This window comes from Homalodisca vitripennis, chromosome 1 (genome assembly GCF_021130785.1).
Source record: "Homalodisca vitripennis isolate AUS2020 chromosome 1, UT_GWSS_2.1, whole genome shotgun sequence".
NCBI classification, from domain to species: domain Eukaryota; kingdom Metazoa; phylum Arthropoda; class Insecta; order Hemiptera; family Cicadellidae; genus Homalodisca; species Homalodisca vitripennis.
Genome location: NC_060207.1, coordinates 122,842,323 through 122,865,350, shown reverse-complemented (window position 1 = coordinate 122,865,350; position 23,028 = coordinate 122,842,323). Strand labels below are relative to the sequence as shown.

The 23,028-nt window shown below is 32.0% G+C and overlaps 1 protein-coding gene across 4 annotated transcripts in view; it reads left to right on the top strand.

The window, feature by feature from the left end:
* The first annotated feature begins 7,283 nt into the window (after positions 1 to 7,283).
* The window catches only part of LOC124370659 (proton-coupled amino acid transporter-like protein pathetic), a 52,585-nt gene continuing 36,840 nt past the window's right edge, over positions 7,284 to 23,028 (top strand). The window contains exons 1-2 of one of the 4 annotated variants that reach the window (XM_046828949.1): positions 7,284 to 7,502; positions 8,531 to 8,677. In XM_046828949.1, the coding sequence (XP_046684905.1) occupies positions 8,600 to 8,677 (78 nt within the window). In that variant the 5' untranslated portion in view covers positions 7,284 to 7,502; positions 8,531 to 8,599. Of the gene's footprint in view, positions 7,503 to 8,530; positions 8,678 to 17,587; positions 18,055 to 23,028 lie in introns of those variants that run through there. The other 3 variants (XM_046828967.1, XM_046828962.1, XM_046828956.1) reach the window with 3 other exon arrangements.

Genomic DNA, 23,028 nt, shown 5'->3' with positions numbered 1-23,028 from the left:
ATCTTGAAACCTCACTAGACAAAGGTTTATCAGCCATGTAGTTAATGTCTTTGTAAATACATGGACTTTATTTAGTTACAGTTAATCATTAAGCTTGTAAAGTACTCGATACAAAATGTTTGCCCGAATTCAAAAGACAATCATCTTAACTAGATATATTACCGGATAACCGGATGGTTTAAGCGCTCCACTAGGTAATCCTGTTACTAAATCGTATCATATTACATATAAAGGAAAAGCTGAAGAAATTATATATTTTATTTTCGAAGTATTTAGCTGAACTTTCACAAAGAAGTCTTATCGACTATCAACTAAATAATTTTTCATCCAATTATGACTAAAATGTAACATATATGGACAAATTGAGTGGGCCTTTGCATATTATCAAACACGTCACCGTATGGAATCAATCATAGGGCTGCATGTTGAAGAAACGGGGAAGCACAGGTGAGATAGGTGGAAATATTTTAGGAAGAAGTCCTCCAAAATAGTACCCTAACGACATTTAGTATTTCAGCTTATTCGAATTTTTGCCGGCAAAACCCCATTCGTTAACAGAGTTTAAAATTTTCCTATTGATTTAGATTGCAGGAATAAGTTATTTAAGCAATATTTATGCAATATCGTATGTGAACGAACCAAAACTACAAAATACTGGGTGTAGTGTTTTATATTCTACCATCTACAGGCGATTAACACGTGTCTGCTTGTTACGTGCCTGTCACATAAATTACCTATCATATACACTACTGTGGATTGCGTTACATCATATATATATATATATATATATATATATATATATATATATATATATCCTTATCACATATATATATATATATATATATATATATATATATATATATATATATATATATATATATATATATATATATATAATATAAATGCTCTTCAAAGAACGCTCTAGATCTACATGATATTAGGTATAAAATATTATGTGTATTTGTTTAATATTTTTAACAATATATTTATTTTATTTATGCCACAAAGTTTGTTTGCACTGCGTATCTTATTTCCTCTTTTATTTTTCAGTTGGTTGCTCAAATATTTCATTCTAGTAATAGTTCTACAGCAATAAATGTTCATCACATGCAATAAATGACGCCAAACTCAAATGTTAAATTAATAGTATATCTAACTAACTTTAAAAAAATAGGAGATTACAATGTTCTATAATAAACAACATGGTTTATTTATTTTTTAAGTGAGTCAACCGATCTTTTCCAGAACTACTGAACCATTTTTGATGTATCTTTTTTTAACTAAAGAGTGCTGCCCAGAGTGGTTACAGATTAGATTTTAAGGATTGGACAATTATCAGACTAGGATATCACTTTGGAAGTTTACATATAAAACAGCTAGAGAATGGAAACAAATCACTTGCGGAGATGCAGTTTCCATAACATTTGTAAAACTTACGCCAAAAATGCAAAAACGTATAATTTTTCATGTTTGGCTTCTAACTAAGTCCCAAAACTAAAAAATATCCGTCCTCGAGTACCGGCATAGTGTTGATTGGAATTCTTCAAATCATTATGAGTTAGCTCGCAGTTGCTGTAGAAAGATTACTAACCTACATCACGGGTCCAGCAATCGTTCGTGTCGGAGTATTTTAAAACATGACATGGGGTAACGTGACGGAATAATTTGCCAAGATGTATTTTTGTTGTGAGAAGCTTCCTAGTCTATATCAGTGTTCCAGACAACACCTCTAGTTGTCCTTTGAAACATGACATGGAGTAACGTGACGGAATAATTTGCCAAGATGTATTTTTGTTGTGAGAAGCTTCCTAGGCTGTATCGGTGTCCCAGACAACACCTCTAGTTGTCCTTTGAAACATGACATGGAGTAACGTGACGGAATAATTTGCCAAGATGTATTTTTGTTGTGTGAAGCTTCCTAGTCTATATCAGTGTTCCAGACAACACCTCTAGTTGTCCTTTGAAACATGACATGGAGTAACCTGGCAGAATAATTTGCCAAGATGTATTTTTGTTGTGAGAAGCTTCGTAGTCTATATCAGTGTTCCAGACAACACCTCTAGTTGTCCTTTGAAACATGACATGGAGTAACGTGACGGAATAATTTGCCAAGATGTATTTTTGTTGTGATAAACTTCCTACTCTTTATCAGTGTTCCAGACAACACCTCTAGTTGTCCTTTGAAACATGACATGGAGTAACCTGGCGGAATAATTTGCCAAGATGTATTTTTGTTGTGAGAAGCTTAGTAGTCTATATCAGTGTTCCAGACAACACCTCTAGTTGTCCTTTGAAACATGACATGGAGTAACCTGGCGGAATAATTTGCCAAGATGTATTTTTGTTGTGAGAAGCTTCCTAGTCTATATCAGTGTTCCAGACAACACCTCTAGTTGTCCTTTTGAAACATGACATGGAGTAACCTGGCGGAATAATTTGCCATGATATATTTTTGTTGTGAGAAACTTCCTAGTCTGTATCAGTGTTCCAGAGAACACCTCTAGTTGTCCTTTGAAACATGACATGGAGTAACCTGGCGGAATAATTTGCCAAGATGTATTTTTGTTGTGAGAAGCTTCCTAGTCTATATCAGTGTTCCAGACAACACCTCTAGTTGTCCTTTGAAACATGACATGGAGTAACCTGGCGGAATAATTTTCCAAGATGTATTATTATTGTGAGAAACTTCCAAGTCTGTATCAGTGTTCCAGACAACACCTCTAGTTGTCCTTAGAAGCATGACATGGAGTAACATGACGGAATAATTTGCCAAGATGTATTTTTGTTGTGAGAAGCTTCCTAGTCTATATCAGTGTTCCAGACAACACCTCTAGTTGTCCTTTGAAACATGACATGGAGTAACCTGGCGGACTAATTTGCCAAGATGTATTATTGTTGTGAGAAACTTCCTAGTCTGTATCAGTGTCCCAGACAACACCTCTAGTTGTCCTTTGAAACATGACATGGAGTAACCTGGCGGAATAATTTGCCAAGATGTATTATTGTTGTGAGAAACTTCCTAGTCTGTATCAGTGTTCCAGACAACACCTCTAGTTGTCCTTTGAAGCATGACATGGAGTAACCTGGCAGAATAATTTGCCAAGATGTATTTTTGTTGTGAGAAGCTTCCTAGTCTATATCAGTGTTCCAGACAACACCTCTAGTTGTCCTTTTGAAACATGACATGGAGTAACCTGGCGGAATAATTTGCCAAGATATATATGTTTGTTGTGAGAAACTTCCTAGTCTGTATCAGTGTTCCAGACAACACCTCTAGTTGTCCTTTGAAACATGACATAGAGTAACCTGGCGGAATAACTTGCGAAGATGTATTTTTGTTGTGAGAAGCGTCTTAGTCTATATCAGTGTCCCAGACAACACCTCTAGTTGTCCTTTGAAACATGACATAGAGTAACGTGACGGAATAATTTTTCAAGATGTATTTTTGTTGTGAGAAGCTTCCTAGGCTATATCAGTGTCCCAGACAATACCTCTAGTTGTCCTTTGAAACATGACATTGAGTAACCTGACGGATAAGTTTCCGAGATGTAACTAGTTTTCAATGGCCTTGTCTAACCTCACAAATGCAGTGGTATTTATTATAATGTAAGTGTAGAAATACTTGATTGATAGCACAAGATAGGAGGAATTCAAATAACACTTGACGATAAACGTAAAAATCAGTTAAGATATATTATGATAATACACGTCCTACAATAGTATGCCCACTCATGTTAATAATGTAAAGCAAGTACCCAGAACACATTATTAAATTCTGCATTATGAAGCATTACAGTTTATAGAATCCCAAAATATTAGGTATAAGCCAAATTTAGCCATGTATAGCCAACATCAGTTATTTCCGCATATCTAATACGCATATCATTTTACTAGGGCCTTGTGCAGAACATTAGGGAATACCATACCGGTAACAATGATCAAGAATAACCTCTGCTCATATCTGAGTAACACGTGTAATTTATTCATTTTTGCCCATTGATGTAGTTTTTAAACTGTTAAGATGAACTACATTGGCTACAATGTATGGCATATATGTATGTTGACAATTAACATTAGCTCATAAAAATCATTCTATTGTTTAATCTTCGCGACTCCACCAATACCAACTCTAACTCCGACTAACTACATTTCCTCAAGATAACCTCAGTGACTAGGATTAAGACGGTGATTTTTGTTTATTAACTTAATTGTTACGAAAGACGAAAAATTATAGCTAAAATCACGTTTTTCTATTGTAGTTCTAATTGAATATACTACTGAGATTTTACACAGGTTGGGATGAACATATATCCTTTGATTGTTTTATAAAGATTTTAAACTATTCACCACATTCAGCGAATTCTAATCACCTGTGGTTTTCCCTAATCAAGGCATGTTCTTATCTCAAATACCTCTTGTGAAAATGTGCAAAAAAAGGCAAACAGGTGTCAAAAGGTGTTACATATCAATCTCTTATCATCTCTTATCTCTGCTAAACATTAGGTTAGCACTTGAGTTATTGCTCTTGTTTTCCGAAACAAAACTTTCGTGTTCTTTTATGAAACACACTATATTCTTACTTGAGTATTTAATAAATAAATCCACGATTTCAAATAAACTGCGTCACAGTTTTGCAGTTATGTTTTGGTTTAAAGACAGTCCAACTGTTATTTCCTGTTCTATTTATATAAGAAGAGTAAATGTACCTGTTAATAAACCCTATTTGTATCCTAAAAGGCCTATGATTATACGCTAAACGAAAAGTGTTACATGGCATGGCATCCATCCCTAACATATTGAGTCAAATTACTAAAAAATAAATTTAATGACCATTCGAGAGTGTAAATTACTCAAAATTGTATTTAAGTTATACATAAAAACTCAAGTTATACATATATGGCTCTACATACTGCAGCCACTGAAGAGTCTTATTCCATATGTACAGAGGAAATATTTTTCGCATTACTTTTGGTTACATACATTTGAAAGAATCATTCTTTTAAGGGCAAGTCCTTGTGCATCCAAATTCCTTTCAGTGTTATCTATATCAACAACAATTATTAAACAAAAAATTCGTAGTCTTTTGAAAAAAGACAATATGTATAATTCGTAGATATAACATAACACATTTATCAAAGCTGTGAGGCAAAAATTAAAATTTATTGGTTTATTTTATCACAACGGTCAGAGTGAAGAAACTGCTAAGGTCTTGTATTCATTCACTCCATCAGAATCTTATCTATACATACAGTTTTTTGTCACTCTAATTCTCTTTTATTTCAATTGCTCCCGATCTATCCCCAGTGTCAGTCAGCCAATCTTGTGGTCTTTCAAACGTGTGTCGTAATCTATATTGAAGACTACTTCTGGTATAATTGCAGGGTTCAGACGAGTAATAAATACCTTCATTATTTCACAATGTTTTTATCGAATCTGACCTTTGATTGACATGCTAAACTCCAAAATATAGGCAATGTCTACGGTTTTAAAAATTGTAATGCTGGTCTGCACACTTTATTCACTGCAATTTTACAATCTTTTAAGAATAAACATTCTGAAAAAATCATGGACGTGACGATCCTATGCTATCCATATATCAAGATCTTGATTTCGTACAAAGACTCGAACTAATGGACTAAAAACTGAATATATGTAGGCCTATGTCACAGAAAACGTTATTTTCTTTTCTTTTTTTATTTCTTTTTGGATTTGTTTTAAGATTGAGCTCATTTAAATGTTAGTTTGGTGGTTAGTAAATGTCATAATTTCAACTTTTCCTTTAAAACATAGTCGTACCATCTGCATACCGGATGATTATTATGTAGCTATGAGCCAAACTTGCTGACGCGCAAAAAAACTAGTAGCTGGTAGAATATATAACTTTAAGAAACACAATGCTAAAACCCTCTTGGAAGCAAGACAGCACATCTGAAATTTGGATAAACTATTGTTTATCACCAAGATATGACTATAACCTTGTATCCTACCATACCCCAATATGTGAGTCAACGAGCTATGCTTTGTATGCGCATTTTATCAATATTGCTATATATGACTCAACACAGTCGGATGCTTTTGATAAGCTGAGATAAAGTACTCTATGTGACTATCAGTTCCTTTCACTAGCATGCTTACTAGACACACGACTGGGTCAACTGTCGACTTTACACTTCGACATCCGAACTGGCTTAACTGTAGATTGTATTTTATTTGCAATTATTTGCAGGTAAGGATGGATGCAAATTTAAGGAGCGAAGAAACATTTCTGAAACAAGCGCAACAAATGCGTTATACATGTTTTAGAAGCCACGTTGACACATAATTAAAGTAGTGCGATTTCATTCATGCAAAATTCCTCATTAATATAGAAATCTCCTCCCCTGTGAATGTTACCAAAGCCATGGATTCTACAAGACTTTATTGATGGAGAGAGTGGCTGACGCTGATTACAACTAAATGTGATAAACTCGTCAGCAATCCTGGTACATCGCTATGATGTTTAGCTCATTAATGGTACGGTGTAGATGAACAACCTATGGACTACATTAATTGACAGCCATCAATCATTGCAGTCATGTGCTACTGATCAGACGCCCCTCTTTTATACAAACACTCTTCTAAATGGAAAAAACTACCAAATTGCAAGTTACCATGTTACACGAACGTTTCTAAACATAAAATTTTTCATATTTTCTATAGCCTAGACTCAACTGCCATATGAAAATTCAACACCAACAATCAACTAAAATACCTGAACTACAAAGTTGGTCAAACTATATACGAGTACCTAAACTTGACAGATTCCTATATATTTGTTCCACTCTTACTTAATAGAACGTGCACTACATTTCATATGGACTCACAAAAGTTGTACGAGCATCACGTTCCTGTACAAGAACATAGTTATCCAAGAGTTTACATTGTTTATCATTTGTATACAAAATAATATATTACACCTACAACACAAACCGCATTACGAACTCGTACATACAATAAAACAAACAAATAAAGTTTACGTTTAAATTACGAACAATAGTTTATTGTGGCAGAAAGTATGGTCTCTTGTTATAAATAAATATGTTTGGATTGTTCCGCCAACAGCAACACTGCGTGAAGAGTTGTGTACATGTGTGGAGAAGATGAAGTGAAAATACTGGCGTTGCTCCAAGTAACATTTTGCACGGCAAACGCCCATAACGACCTCTCGGTATTGTTCAGTTAAATAACCCAGCAGACAGTACAGTTGTACCTTATCACGACCTCGCAAGGCAACAGGTAATGATAGCAGCGGTGGGAGTCGTAGGCTGTGTGACAGAGACTTGGCAGTGGCAAATAGAAACTATTTATACACAGCGCGCCGCGACGTGAAGGAGGCAGGCAACTATTGTTGGGGCATCTTTACCTCAGTGTTGGGCACTCAGTCGGTGACAAGCCCCTCGTGTTATACTGTGTGTGACATGGAACTTGGTTCGTGACGTTTATACATGGATACAATGAGACCTGTAAGTTGTTACATTAAGCTCGTTTTGAATGTTCTTTCGTATACAAACCATTCGGTGTTAAAGTTATAAAATGTATTTATTTTGAAGAAAAGGTCTGATGTAATCACACCACATTTTTACCACATCGTGTTTCAAAGTATTATAATTTTACAATATGTTTGTTTACAATATGATGCAACATATAATAAATACACACAAGTATTGAACTGTTGATAACTCCCTGATATTTATATCTTTCATGTGTGATTAACATAGATAAAATATCTTTTTTGTTACTGTTGATTGTTTACATAAATTTTTAATGTAGGACAACATTACTTCATTTTTGAGATTATATACAATGAAATTTGTTTTATCGAAGTAATTATCGTCCCCTTCATTCTACTATTAGAAATTAAATAATCCTGTACAATTACTGTCATATCGTGACAATCTATTTTATAAAATATTTCCAAGTCAATTTTTTATTTTTATTAAAATCTTGTAATTAAATTCTTACAAATTCATTTTGTATATATTTATACCATTAATTTTGATCTTTAAACATTTAAAAATCACATTATTGAAATAATAAAAATAATAATACAAAATTAAAATACTCATAAATGCATTAAAATAAACCTATTGAACGTTATTTAACAAACATTACAATTTTTAATTTCATTAATAATGCTAAGAATGTATGTAGTAGTATTTAAACGTCCTAAAAATTGTATTTTTTGCATCTGTTTACCTTTTAAAATAAATTTCGTGATAAAAAGTACTAATTTGCAAATATTTGTGCTTTAGATATAAGGTTAACTCACTTTGGATCATAATAACAGTTTATTATACAGCAAACGTTTTGTCTGTTTCAGTGAGTATAACATTTTATAACAACTTTTGTTAGTTTGGTGTAGCCTGAAGTTACCATGCCATTCAAATGTTGTTTCTGAGTGACTTACGATACAGGAAAGCATTTTTTAATTTCATACTTTACTTTTTCATTCATATAATTTGTTTATTGACTACCACGAATTTGATTATAGATTCAACTGGCCTGAGTTTTACGAAATGTTTGTTTCGTGAGGTAAGAAGCAAAATCAAAATATCAGAAAATGGCTGCATTTCGTAAAAATTCAAAAGGAGAGTTTGCATTTCAACTGTTGTCCGAAGCGGGAAGTGAATATGATTCTGTAAGTTGATACAGATTTGGTTTTTGCATGGATATGGTCAAAAATACTACTTGACTTAAAAGTAAAGAACCGATTCAAGACAAGGTTTTCGTTTGGAGTATTCATGACTTTCATGAAATACGCCTTTTATCCTTATGCTTAGCTGTTATCCTTCACATCCTAGCTTGGCATCATTATTTTAATCTTAGATTCCTTCTTAAGCTCTTTTGCACAAAACAAATCGATACTTAGAAAAGATCGGGATTCAATGAACCTACAGAATAAAGTGAAATCTCTTAGCGAGGGAAGCTAAGAGAGTTTAAATTATGCTCAGAACAGTAAAAATAAAACAGTGCCACAAAACATGGTTAAATTTTCTCCTAATATACTACATTTAGCATTCGCCGTTTTCTACATTAAGATAGTTGTATTTATGCATTTAAATTATTCTACGATAATTTTTAAGCATTTCTTTACCATTGTGATTAAATTAATGAGTAAACAAAGGTAAAAATGTATTACAAATTGTTGAACCCTAAAACATTCCTTGTAACACAAGGTATACATTTTGTTAAACATAGTTATTAATTATATTTTTAAATGATTAAATTTTAAAATAAAAACATTCTCAGGAAATATGAATAAAATAGACTTACGTAATCCCCCCACAATCAAATCAACCCTACAGTCCTTTTCATGGTTTATACCGTTGTTTGTCAAAAATAATAACTCATTAAACTTGAATGACAGTATATAAATAAATGCCATTTGTGGAGTTTTAGAGCATAAAATGAGTTATAAATAGTACATATTTAATCAAAATCTTGCCCAGCGATCTTCAAAAATTTTAATTTTTAAGTAAAACAAACAAAACTAAAAATGTATGTATCTGGTTTCTAAAATTTAGAAACTTTTGAACCATCTGTTTGTAACGGACAATATACTCTTTCATTACATGCGTATACCTTGTATGCTGAAATATAAGAGTTTTAACTATATGAGTTAACTTGACCAGGGGCTCCTATATCAAAGTGCGGATAAGAATGAATCAGCTAATACGCATGCGCACAGCCGGGCTCAAACTGTTATACTCCCTACTGTTATTTTAATATGTACTATTATTACATTTCATTTGTTTATGACTCCTTTTGGATTTAATAGAATCCTAAACAAATATTTGGTTTATAGAATTCATGGATACCTACTTAATTTGTTATTGTAGACACTTCAAAGTACTAGTTTAAACCTCGTATTATCTGATATGGTCCCATGTTGTAATGGTCCCGAAGAAGTGCTCGCATTGCATCCATTGGAAGTTAAAATAAATTAAATGTATCTATAAGGAATACGTCAAAAATAAAATCTAGTGTGACTTATGAACGAAAGGTTCTAAGTGTATGATTAAGAGTGTTCTCTTTCAACTTGATGATTTCTGTAGAAGTAAGAGCTGACTGTTCCAGAACAGGATGTGGAGCCAATAGCCTTCTTTGTAATACCAAAATCTCGATAATATTTAACTTCTTCAGTAACCACAAGACCAGCACATACTCGAAGGATTCAATCCAACCAACTACAAGGTTGTCATATGTTTCTAGCAATAATATTTTCTGCACTGCCAGAAGTTGCCTATGTCACTCGGCAGCCACTTCTCTAAAGAACATTTCAAATATCTCTTAATTGGATATAGTTTCTTCAGTTACCACAATACCAGCACATACTCGAAGGATTCAATCTAACCAACTACAAGGTTGTCATATGTTTCTGGCAATAATATTTTCTGCAGTGCCAGAAGTGGCCTATGTCACTCGGCAGCCACCTCCCTAAAGAATATTTCAAATATCTCTCGATTGTATTTAGTTTCTTCAGTAACCACAAGACCAGCACATACTCGAAGGATTCAATCCAACCAACTACAAGGTTGTCATATGTTTCTGGCAATAATATGTTCTGCAGTGCCAGAACTTGCCTATGTCACTCGGCAGCCACCTCTCTAAAGAATATTTCAAATATTTCTTGATTGTATTTAGTCCATTCAGTCACGTTAATGTCAGTAAATACTAGAAGGACTTACTTAATGAAAACAACTACAAAGTTGTCACATTTTTCGAACAACAATATTGTCAAATGTTTTCTGTAGCGCTAGAAATTACCTCTGTCACGAGGGATTGTCTCTCTCTAAACCGTATTTCAAATATCTCTTAATTGTACTAAACTTAGTTTCTTCAATTACCTCAAGTCCAGTAAATATTGGAATTACTTAATGCAGCAGTTTCAAAGTTGTTACATATCCTAATAACATCTAAATCATGACGGACAAATGACATTGGGTATTCAAATGGCCTACATCCATGATTATTTGTATGAATTATTCGACCCTTATATTATTTATTTAAATTATGCAGAGTACGATTCTTAAAATTGCTTTTGACTAATTTCTAATAATTAACTTTTGTTTAAGCTATCAAAGGAACTCAATCTACGACCATGCAATCAACCTAAATAAAAAAGCACTATTTTATCTCCACGTTGAACATGCGTACAGTCGGAAATTCTTGACATTGACAGAACTCGCTGAATCAATTCTGCATAGCCTTCAAAAATTGTTTTTCTCTCATTAAAACTTTAATCAGCAGCTGCATTGCTACTTGATTAGTTTCTCAATTAGCCAGTCTGAGTTGATTAATCAGAATGATCATAAACAATGAGTGCCTTACATTTACTTGCACTAATTGGGGTGAATTAATATTTCATTCGTGCTGCAACAATCGATCAGCTGTGCACTTCATTGAGAAATGATTTTTTTAATCTGAGAAACTATAGCAGCCATCATTTACAATTAGTAAGGTATAATACGATTGTTTTTAGCTCCATTTCACCTTCCGCTTAGTGCAGCGTCTCTTGACTCCTGGAATTTGGAATCAACATCCACCTGATGAGATCTAAAACAGTCGGCGACGAAGAAGCTCAAAACAAACTCTATACATCGTTTGGACATCAGAGTCACTTAGACTTCAATCAAGTGGAATACATATGATGTGGTGTTCTCATTGTCTCGCCAATTAATTTTAATTCATTTTGAGCTTCTTCGTCGCCGACTGTTTTGAATCTCTTAAGACGGATATTTTTTCCAGATTTTAGGAGTCTGTCACAGCGTTATACTTCTGACACTGTGCTAAGAAGAAGGTGAAATGGAGCTGAACTTAACATTCGTATTGAATCATCTCCTCCCACCGTTGCTTTACGTTAGACGTGTACATTCAACACATAGTACACATAAATACAACAATATACAGATATACAATATAAGATTCGAAGCCTTTCCTTAAAAAATAATAAAAAAAAACTATTAGTTTACTTTTTTATTTGAGCTAAAATTCTCATAAGTTTTCTACATATGAATTACATTTATGACAAACGAAATATCAAATTAACAATGACGATGACACGTTTATATGTTGTAGAAAACACGACAATATGTTTAGTATAAAATAACATTCAGAACCGCACAACGGGACTATCCCAACATTAATGTCGTGCCATTCACTAGTTGGCAACCATACAGACGAGTCGAGCCGTTTCAGTAGAAGGCAAAGTTTACGACTTTTAATACGATGCCAACTAATAGGCTGTAACATTATCACTAACTCCACTTGTCACCAATTTGTTACTTTCGTAGATTTGTCGGTAACAACTGAGGAGCTGACAGTGTAACAGACTTCACTATTAATCTTATAAATAAAAATGAATTGCAAAATGTGTTGATGAGCGTTAATCTCGAGAACGCCTGGACTAATTCGGTCAATTCTTTTTGTAAAATATTCGATGAAAGCCCAGAAAGGTTTATATGAAGAGAAAGATCAGAAAAGTTACCTGAAATATTTTGGAATTCTGAAAAATTGGTGTTACGTATGTTTTATAATCAACATTTAACAGACTTTAGACAGCTGTTGATACTTTCATCTTAAGTTCGACAAATAGGCTGAAAAATATGTTTACTTTTAAATTTTATGAAATATTAATTATATTGTTCACTACGTAATATAAAATGCGCACTATTAATAGATTACTGTTAATCAATCAGAAAAAGTTATCAGAAAAGTATTAAACAAGCTATCATGGTGCATACACTATTCAAACATCCTGACGATAGGAGGGTTTATGGGTTTAGGAAGGAGCAATTTTAAATATTGCTGTTAATAAATCAGGATAGCTATAATCAAGTCATCATATTATACAAACAATGAATATAGTAACCTAATGAACAATCTCTCAATATAGATTTTTCGGGTCCTTTAAAGAACATATTTTTTTATTATTGCTTCCACAAAAATTTTACTTGAGCCATTACAGTATGCAGACTATCCACACATCGTGATTTTTGCAAGATTTAGGGATATTAGAGGAGGGAGCACATTTATCAATCACTTAAGTTGATTAAGCTGGTTGAAATATGAACCAAACGTGTCATTCGGCTTGGCAATGGGCATTTTAAATGTAACCTTTTTACTATCACTCATACTATTATGGGAACTCTCATAAATCATGGGTAAACATAACTCCCAAACGGTATTTTGAGAGAAAGTCACATGGTAGTCTATAGCTACTCGGCATATACTAAAGAGAAATTTAGCGTTAACGCATTTAGCTTGAGAGCTAGGTACGCATAAGAGTGGTGAGTTTCGCCATTTACTGAATGTTTACTGCACAGATTCACCCACAAACTAGGCCCATAGAAGTACGCGCGTTCAAACTTTATTTTATCAATAATCAGTAAAAGTACATTTAACTTTTTTGCTATGGATTCCTTTTTCCTTCATGGATTGTGACTAATTTCATTATGAGTGCGTACCTAGTGTGTCCAGACAATATCTTTTGGCGATTTTCCTAAGTAGATGAGACGTGAAATGTATATACTGTAAATCGGTACACTTTATTGTGGAAGGCAAACAATTCAACTTGAGAAGTGCCCTAAATAATGTGTTTTTGTTCAAAATTTGTTGAATAAAAATTGCTCTCCACATAGAGAATGATTACCAGTTATATTACCAGTTTTTTATACTGTGTAAGCCGAAAAGCATGCTAGTAGATGATATTCAAGACACAGGCCACGCGTCTAAAAGTTAAGGTAATTGAAAGTTAATAACACATATAAGGCATTCTATTTGCAGATCAAAATAAATGACGGTTGCCCCTCTATTATACCCTCTAATTTAGAACTGCTAGTGTGATAAAATGCAGCAAATATCGCATAAAGCATCACAGCATTATAAAGCTCATTGTGACTACCAAGCAACAAGAAACAATGTCCAAGCCTTAATCTTGTTCTCTTCTACTGTTTTCTTCTCATAGCTAACATTTTTGTTGCGAGCCATTTGTAAAAGAATTAAAGATAATTTCGATTTGAGATTTTAAAGAAGCAGAGTCTATCATATTGTCGTGGTGACATTGACATTTAAACTTTCCACAATCCACAACTTACAATTTACATTCAGTCCATGGTAGGTCAGTGGATTTTGAATTTTAATATAACTGTACAGTACATTATGTACCTTATCACTCACAACAATATTACTCTTTTAGACTTTGAAGAATGAAACCTTAAAGAAAGGGAAATTTTAATATTAGAAAGGTAATGTTTCAGAGGCACCACTTATAAGGCAATTTTTTTAAGAAAGTGACTAATAAAGCGTATGAAAATATTTGACAACGTCTTTTTCCCTGTAAAACCCAGTAAACGTGGTATCCATATTATCTATGTTACGTCAAAGATTTTATGTTGCAATTTCCTTGACATTTTTAGCTTTGATTTCCTAATGGTATTTTAAACATATCACAATTTTTGTTTTCATATCACTGTTTCATAAAATATTTTCTACAGACGAATATATATCTTTAGTGACCTAATTTCCTCCTTCCACCAAAGGTCTGGGCTGCATTTGTGATCGCTTTCTGTTATCCAATTGATTTCACCAGCCATAACAATGACAGGCATGGTGAGTTCATGATTTCGATTTGCATGTGTAAATCATTGATGGAAGGAACAGTGTTCTGATTTATTGCAACTAATCAGTGTTCTGATTTTTTTAATAACTTAGTAACGAAATTATTATTGTTATACAACATAAACATGATTTTCTTATATACTATGTGACAAATAGTTTATCTATTACAAAAAATATTGAGCCGTAATTTTAACCAGATAATAAAAGTTTTATGTTATAGAATGATTGTGTTATCACAGTCTTATCAGTACCTAATTGCGCGACTGTATGTTATAATTATTATAATAAGCCAGGAAAATATAGAGTAAGTTAAGGTTACAATATAAAAGTACGACAGTTTTGAGGAAATGTAAATCATTACGAATAATATATAATTTGTTTAAGGAACGCCAAAAATATAATTTATTATTTCATACATAATGACTTTAACCTTGGAAGGATTCACCTCTTTCTCCTTCCTTGGCGGAAACAAATCTAGTACAAAGAGATAGGTATTCTGTTTCTGCAAATAATACAACTGCATCTACAAGTTACGATATAATGCTGGAATTTTTACTGGTAAACTATTTTTATGGTGATTCTATTTGAAAATAATTTTCAAAATACGACATTAAATAAAAGAGATGTGTAAGAAAGGTTAATATTTATAAATTCTCTCTGCAGAATGGAGACGCTACGAATCCAATGGACTGATACTAATAATATTAATGGAAAAATTAAGGATATTTTAGGGAACGGCAAAAATTGGTAACTTCTGTCTGAAATGGAAAAGTAATCTCTGGATTTTTTAAACACACACACAAATATATATTTAAACGCATATGTGACAGATACGGCCAAATATAAAATAATTGAATCATAAAAAGTAAAGGTTCTGTGTTGTAATGGTAGCACATTCACCCGGCAAGTGAGAGATCCGGGTTCAACTCCCGGCGGAATAAGTACTTTTTGTGATTCTATGTTTATTGAAACATTATATATATATATATATATATATATATATATATATATATATATATAATTACTCATGTTAACGATCCTAGTTATATTGTTATGATATTCATTTATATTTAAATAAAAAAGACTTTTCTATCATCCATTTTAGGATCATTGGTTAATTTAAAATGTGCAAAATACTGTACAAGGTACAGATGAAACATCTAAATTCCCATTCTCAATATTCGTGATCTCAATATCACAGATCCGGTATCAGTCAAGGCGTGAATGATTACTCAGACACAGTTTTGGTATTTATCACATTGTCTCTGGCGATTCTGAAAATATTGCGGCATCAGCGTAGTACTAAAAAGTAATATATAACCTACATTTCGTTTGAAACCTTACTTTTATTTTGATTGACAACATAATTATAATTATAAACTAGAAAGAAATAATGAAGTAGTGTTTTATTGTACATGTGGAGGAATGCTTATATTATAAGGAATTCCCACCATTCAAACGTCACTTTTCACTCCGAGGCCTACAAATATAAAATTATTTGAATTTTGAATTATTTAAATATTTTGAAATTATTCAAATTTTCCTTTAGAAACATTAATGAAAACAGGTTTAAAGCTCGGGTTTAAACACAAAATAAACAACATCTCGGTCCGTTCGGCCGATATCTTGAGAACGCGGAGGCAGAGCAACTGGGACTGAACACTATCACCACATTTTAACTCCCTGATCTGTTTAATTAAAATGTTATGTTAAATTTAATCCTTTTAAATATCCTAATCCTTATTAGGATTAAATAATCCTAAATTAAATATATAATCCTTTTAACTGTGTCCGTAATAATAATACGCCAATTTAGTGATCAATTCGCTTTGAATTGAACCGTAGGACTAATGATTCCATTTGTACGGCTCTATAAAAATACTATAAAAATACATTAGAAAACAAAATGAATCAGTGTGTGTGTCAGAAATTACCAAATAAATGAATATTACCAATACTAAATCATACGAACTGAACGTCATCGAATTCAATTTCAACAAAATGCAACCGAACATGGAAATGTATAAATGTAATGTTGGTGGAAACTGAATAAATATGTAAAGTATCAATATAAAGTGAGTTACAAAGTGGCAACACTGTGTTTAGTCACGACCAAAGTGTCTGGACACAGTTACAACATTAACCCGAATATAGTTTGTCACGTGTGGTGAATTATAAATGTAATGTTGGTGGAAACTGAATAAATATGTAAAGTATCAGTTACAAATGTAAAGTGAGCTACAAAGTGGCAACACTGTGTTTAGTCACGACCAAGTGTCTGGACACAGTTACAACATTAACCCGAAATATAGTTTGTCACGTGTGGTGAATTATAAATGTAATGTTGGTGGAAACTGAATAAATATGTAAAGTATCAGTTACAAATGTAAAGTGAGCTACAAAGTGGCAACACTGTGTTTAGTCACGACCAAGTGTCTGGACACAGTTACAACATTAACTCAAATATAGTTTGTCACATGTGGTGAATTATAAATGTAATGTTGGTGGAAACTGAATAAATATGTAAAGTATCAGTTACAAATGTAAAGTGAGTTACAAAGTGGCAACACTGTGTTTAGTCCCAACCAAGTGTCTGGACACAGTTACAACATTAACTCAAATATAGTTTGTCACGTTTGGCGAATTATAAATGTAAGGTTGGCGGAAACTGAATAAATATGTAAAGTATCAGTTACAAATGTAAAGTGAGCTACAAAGTGGGAACACTGTGTTTAGTCACAACCAAGTGTCTGGACACAGTTACAACATTAACTCAAATATAGTTTGTCACGTGTGGCGAATTATAAATGTAAGGTTGGCGGAAACTGAATAAATATATAAAGTAACAGTTACAAATGTAAAGTGAGCTACAAAGTGACAACACTGTTTTAGTCACACAACCAAGTGTCTGGACACAGTTACAACATTAACTCAAATATAGTTTGTCACGTGTGGCGAATTATAAATGTAAGGTTGGCGGAAACTGAATAAATATATAAAGTAACAGTTACAAATGTAAAGTGAGCTACAAAGTGGCAACACTGTGTTTAGTCACAACCAAGTGTCTGGACACAGTTACAACATTAACTCAAATATAGTTTGTCACGTGTGGCGAATTCAAAGATTAACAGATTCTGTTGTTTGTGGGGCAATGTATCAATTGGTCCTCTGGTCAAGGCTTTACACTAACTGTGAAGTGACCCAGTATCGCGCCAGCGCTGTCTATCACCTCACTGGCCACCTATCACTTGAAATTATTTACATTTGATCTGATTTAAAAATAAAAGTACTTTTTCAAAGATGCGTTCAGTTTGATGTTTTGCTTTAGATTGTTTTACTGCAGGTTTAAGGTGTTTGACCAGAATAATGCGTTTCTTCAAATTTCTATGTTGTTCAGTAAGTATTGTATTTTGTGTATTATGCTTTCTGTATTATTTCCACTAAATTTGCGTATTGCATTTTATGAACAAAAAATGTATTAATTTTTTTCTGTTTCTTGTAACGATATTGTACACTTAATGCAATAATTCTTTCCAAGAATAGTCAAAAGTATACTGTAATACAGTAAAAACGTATATCAAGTTTATTATAATATGAAATAGGCAATTCAAGTTCATGAACAAGTGAGTCATTTTCATCTTACCACAAAGCATAAATTATATAATTACTGACAAATAGTTTGAATTATTGATTAATAGTTTTAAAATGGAATCTAACTTCTTATATTTCACTATATTAAACTTCATTATGTCAATCATTAATTTAATTAAATTAATTTTAAATAAAATTAATATTGATAAAAAATACATTTTATTGGCAAGAAAGTATTTTTTCACTCATACTAAAAAGCTTTAAAATTTTATTTTGTATATGCTAGAGTTATGTGACATTCTTAGTGTTAGCTGAAGTAATTTTGTGTGAATAATATTTTTAACTTTCCCTTTCATGGCAACTCAGACTTAAAAAAAGGTGAACTGTACAAAATATAGATACATAAATAAAAAAAACCATCAAATACACAAATAATATGGCAAAGGACATGACACGTTTGGGGATGGGTGTTCGTTAAAGTATTCAACATCGAATAAAAAGAGATAGATACTTTATGAGAGAGAAATAAGGGCGATATACAGGTTTAAATATCCAGATAATAAGGCACGGGACAGAAGGATGGATAAGGAAGAAAATGAACGAGTTAGAAATGCAGGGAGGTGACACGGTATCGATTATTTTTTAGAGGCACCAAATGGTATGGTGAACAAACAATTTTGTATACTGCGGATATGGACAAAAGATGATAGAAATTCGCGAAACCTATTACAAAAAGATACTTCCTTTTGCTGAAAGGTCTGTATGTAAAATATGTTAGACAAAATCTCAATATTTAATCTCAATATTACAGTTCTAATTCAAAATCTGTTTATTCAAAAATAAAGATTATACACAACAGTTACATATATCCTATTTTAAAGAATAATACTTTCCACAAAGACTACATAGAACATGCACTGATTGTTGTTATCAGTCCGTACATAAATGATTACTACACACACATTCATCACACTATTTCTGGCGATTCTCGAAAACGTTGTGGCATCAGCCTAGTACTAAAAAGCAATATGTAACAGGCATTTGGTTTAAGTTTGGTTTGTATGTTGTTTTTTTTTTCATTCTTAAGTAATAACAGGTTTAGAGTTAGGTTCTAGTATGTTCTTTTATTTCAGCCTGAACAAATGTACGCTTATCTTGCTATTAAGTGTTGTTATTATTGGAGTGTTGTTGTTAAGTGTTGTTATTATTTTATTCGTACAAGTAGTGTTTCATGTTCACTTGAACACGTGAGTGCTAGCGAAACTCGTTATCAACAATGTAACACTGACGGTTGACCTTGGCAGGTTATTCTCTTTTACATATTGTGAACTCGACTTTCACTATGTAAAGGATTTGTTATATATAATAAATTATCTGGAAGTATTCCATTAAATTGGATTTCAATATGTCTTTTAATAAAATAGGTAACGATTACAAATTTATTATTTCAAAACATTATTAATCAATGTATTCCCTCATTTCATAACAGTCTCAGTATTTATTAATCATTGCTATTATAATTTTGTGTTTAAATTTCTAACATAGCAGGTTAAATAGCATGCCATACAATTTTACAATTCATAAATATTTATAGTAAATGTTTTTAAGGTTTAGAAGTCAGATCTGAAGTGGTTTAGCTGAAGTTGTTTTAACTGTTCGCCTCGGAACTTGTATTATATAACTTACAATAATTACGGTTTCGTTATCTAAGATAGCTCTGCAATTTGCATATTTATATAAGAAGTAAAATATATTTGGTAATATCTTTGGAACATGTGTCTTGGAATGATTGTTAAGAACAGCTTTACTTTTAGCAATTGGTTATATCTTGAAACCAATTACGCCTCGGTTTGTTTACAGTTTATTGCTTTTCACGAAGAACACAAATGCGGCATAAAGAAGTATAACGGCTAAATATTGTATTATACACAAGCAAACGCAATCCTCTTCTAATACTTATTTGAATGGCTTTACAAACGTGTTTATACAAAATAACGTATAATGAAAATGTTCAGTACATCATATTCCTGAGTATTTGAGAAATATGATCTACTAAATGAACATCGTAAAATGATATCTAATAATCATCTGTTTCCATTTTTCTTTCTTCTATTGGTGTAGTTGTTCTCTTGTATCTTACTTATCTCTGCCATATTTAATGTCTGTTCGCGAATTGTAATAAAATGTAAAGTATATCTATGACATTATAAAATTTAAAACAAAGATTTCTGTTTTTTGTACTTTTTAATTTATATATTTATGTTCTTTTAAAGTAAAATTACTACTCTATTTTGTAATAACATTTAAGGGTTTTCGTAATAGTATGCGTAGTAGAACTTGAAATATAAATTATCGTTCATACATGATGATGATAAAATACTTAACGACCACTAGACCTATTAGTAGTTTTATAGAAAATATTTCCTCCAAATAAGTCAAGGAGCCCATCGAGAAAGCCTTGTGACAGTTTTTAAACCTTGGAAACTGTTCAATGTAGTTGCCAGGCCTATTATCTCAATCAAACTGTTTCTGCTATAAATACCAAGTCATAGTCTCTATGGAATCCATGCCACACATATGCACGATTTGTTCTTCCAATGAATTAGTCACCCTTTCAGATATACGATATTTGAAAACAATACGTATCGTGGATTTTCCCTTATTTTCATTTATGAAAGAATACAAAGCACGTTCTCTGTCTCATACAATGAATATTAAAATAAACTTCAACTCATAAATGAACAATAAAACCTCATTGTTAGTCTTTCCTAACAATGCCGATTTTAACATGGTTCACGTGTCAATTTAATGAATACCGATAAGCCTGCAGATTCTTATAATTGTTTTAACCAACAATCTCGTGTATCTCTATTGCTTTGTTTGCTGATAATGACATACTTATTGGTCTATTTTGTTATATAATTGTGGCACCTTTCAATTTTTAAATAATTACTGTATAACCAGATTATTTACGTTTTGACAACCAATGAAAGATGCCTAAACATATTAATATGTTTCAAGAAAATTGAAATGAGTAGATACATGTAGGCTTTATACATGTTTGATTCTGTATCACAAGATTATCAGAATATCGAACAATAAACAGCAGCTTCGCTGTAGCGACGCGGATAAATTTAAAATTAAATTAGTCTTTGAAATTAAATTAGTCTCTTGTCATGTGAGCTAACTCATGATTAAGACCTAATTAAGAGTCGTTTGATACGTATTTGGCTTAAATGAATTATTTTCGTATTGGAGTCCATATGTATCGTAAAAGATCCAAATACTAAATAACTTTTTATTTTTATGCATAATGTTGTTATGTAAACATTTAACTAGTATAGTAACAAGATAATATAAATTTGATAGTAAATTTGCACGCGTGTAAATATTTTTTGGAAATAAATTATGATTCAATTCAATTCAACTGAATGGACAAAAAGTAAGAGATGATGTACTGTGGGCACACTCACCCCAAACACTTTTCCTATTTCCATGTTTTTTTTTAAATATTAATCTCTTTTACAATCATATTCCAAGCACTCCTGCTATAACTAAGTGACTTTTGGACCACTACTGTATGATAGAAGTTACATTTAAGTACCGGTGGTAACGCGGCTATCTATCAATAAATTCACGGCACTAGTTTGAGCAGCCCCTAATATTTCATTTTCAAATTAAATATATTCAGCCTAGAATATATTTATATTTTTGGAATCTCTAGTGGAACTGTGTATAAGAAGTAATTCTGAATTGACATGGATTGTTTCCAAATGTTATGCTACTTGGTTTCATTGTTTTAGCTGTTTTAGCTTAACAATAGATCAATTTGTGGCTTTTATATTAACAATCAAATACCCGGAATGTATAAATTTCCAGCTTACTATTTTTTAGTATTCCAGCACCTGATTCATTGTTGTTCAAATCCAATTGATGATTATAGGTAAAATAATAACTATCCAAACACAAAACAGTCGTTCCTTTTGGTTTGTTGTTCTGTTGCGTTGACACATGGTTTCGAACATACCAATGATAAGTAAATACTTTTTGCAAAACAATAATAAAAAGGTATATTGTACGAAAATATTACAATTTTTATTTTGATTTGCTGTAAATTTGATTATCCTCCTATTTAGTTATAAATTATCCTCTCATTTGTATTAAATTGAAAGGTGTAAAGAACCAGTGACAATATCTTCTAAAACTATTTGAGCTAATAAAAATGCTCTTAAATAAACATACTCTTTTCTTTAATTTTGTATTAGACTTGAAATTTTTTATCAAACTTCATTTCTACATAAGCAATATCGAGTTCGATGATTATGCAAAAGCATTCATTGCATTTTGAGAAACGCGATTCATTACGCAGTTTGAGTTTTCGAAAGCAAATTGAGCTATATATTTGATTATGTATGAAAAGCTATTTCTACGTAGATAAGACCGACTTTGATTGTGATTCATGTTATTTCATAGGATTTGGTGAGCATTAACGAAACCTATAACTTAATGTACAGTATATGCCGAATGTATATGAAGCTACAGGCATAATTTTGACTGAATCTTCACTTCTACATAGGCATCAGTTTTCCACGAAGTTTCATTTTGAATTAAAGACTTAGTTTATGTTAATATCAGCATATTCATATCAATGTATCAATTTAGAAATTGGATAGACTTGTAAGATTTATCTGAGCATCAGTAAAACTTATACACTCATTATGTATCGAGAAAAAAATTAAAAAGGTATAATTAGCAAGTTAAACCATTAAGGGAGTATTA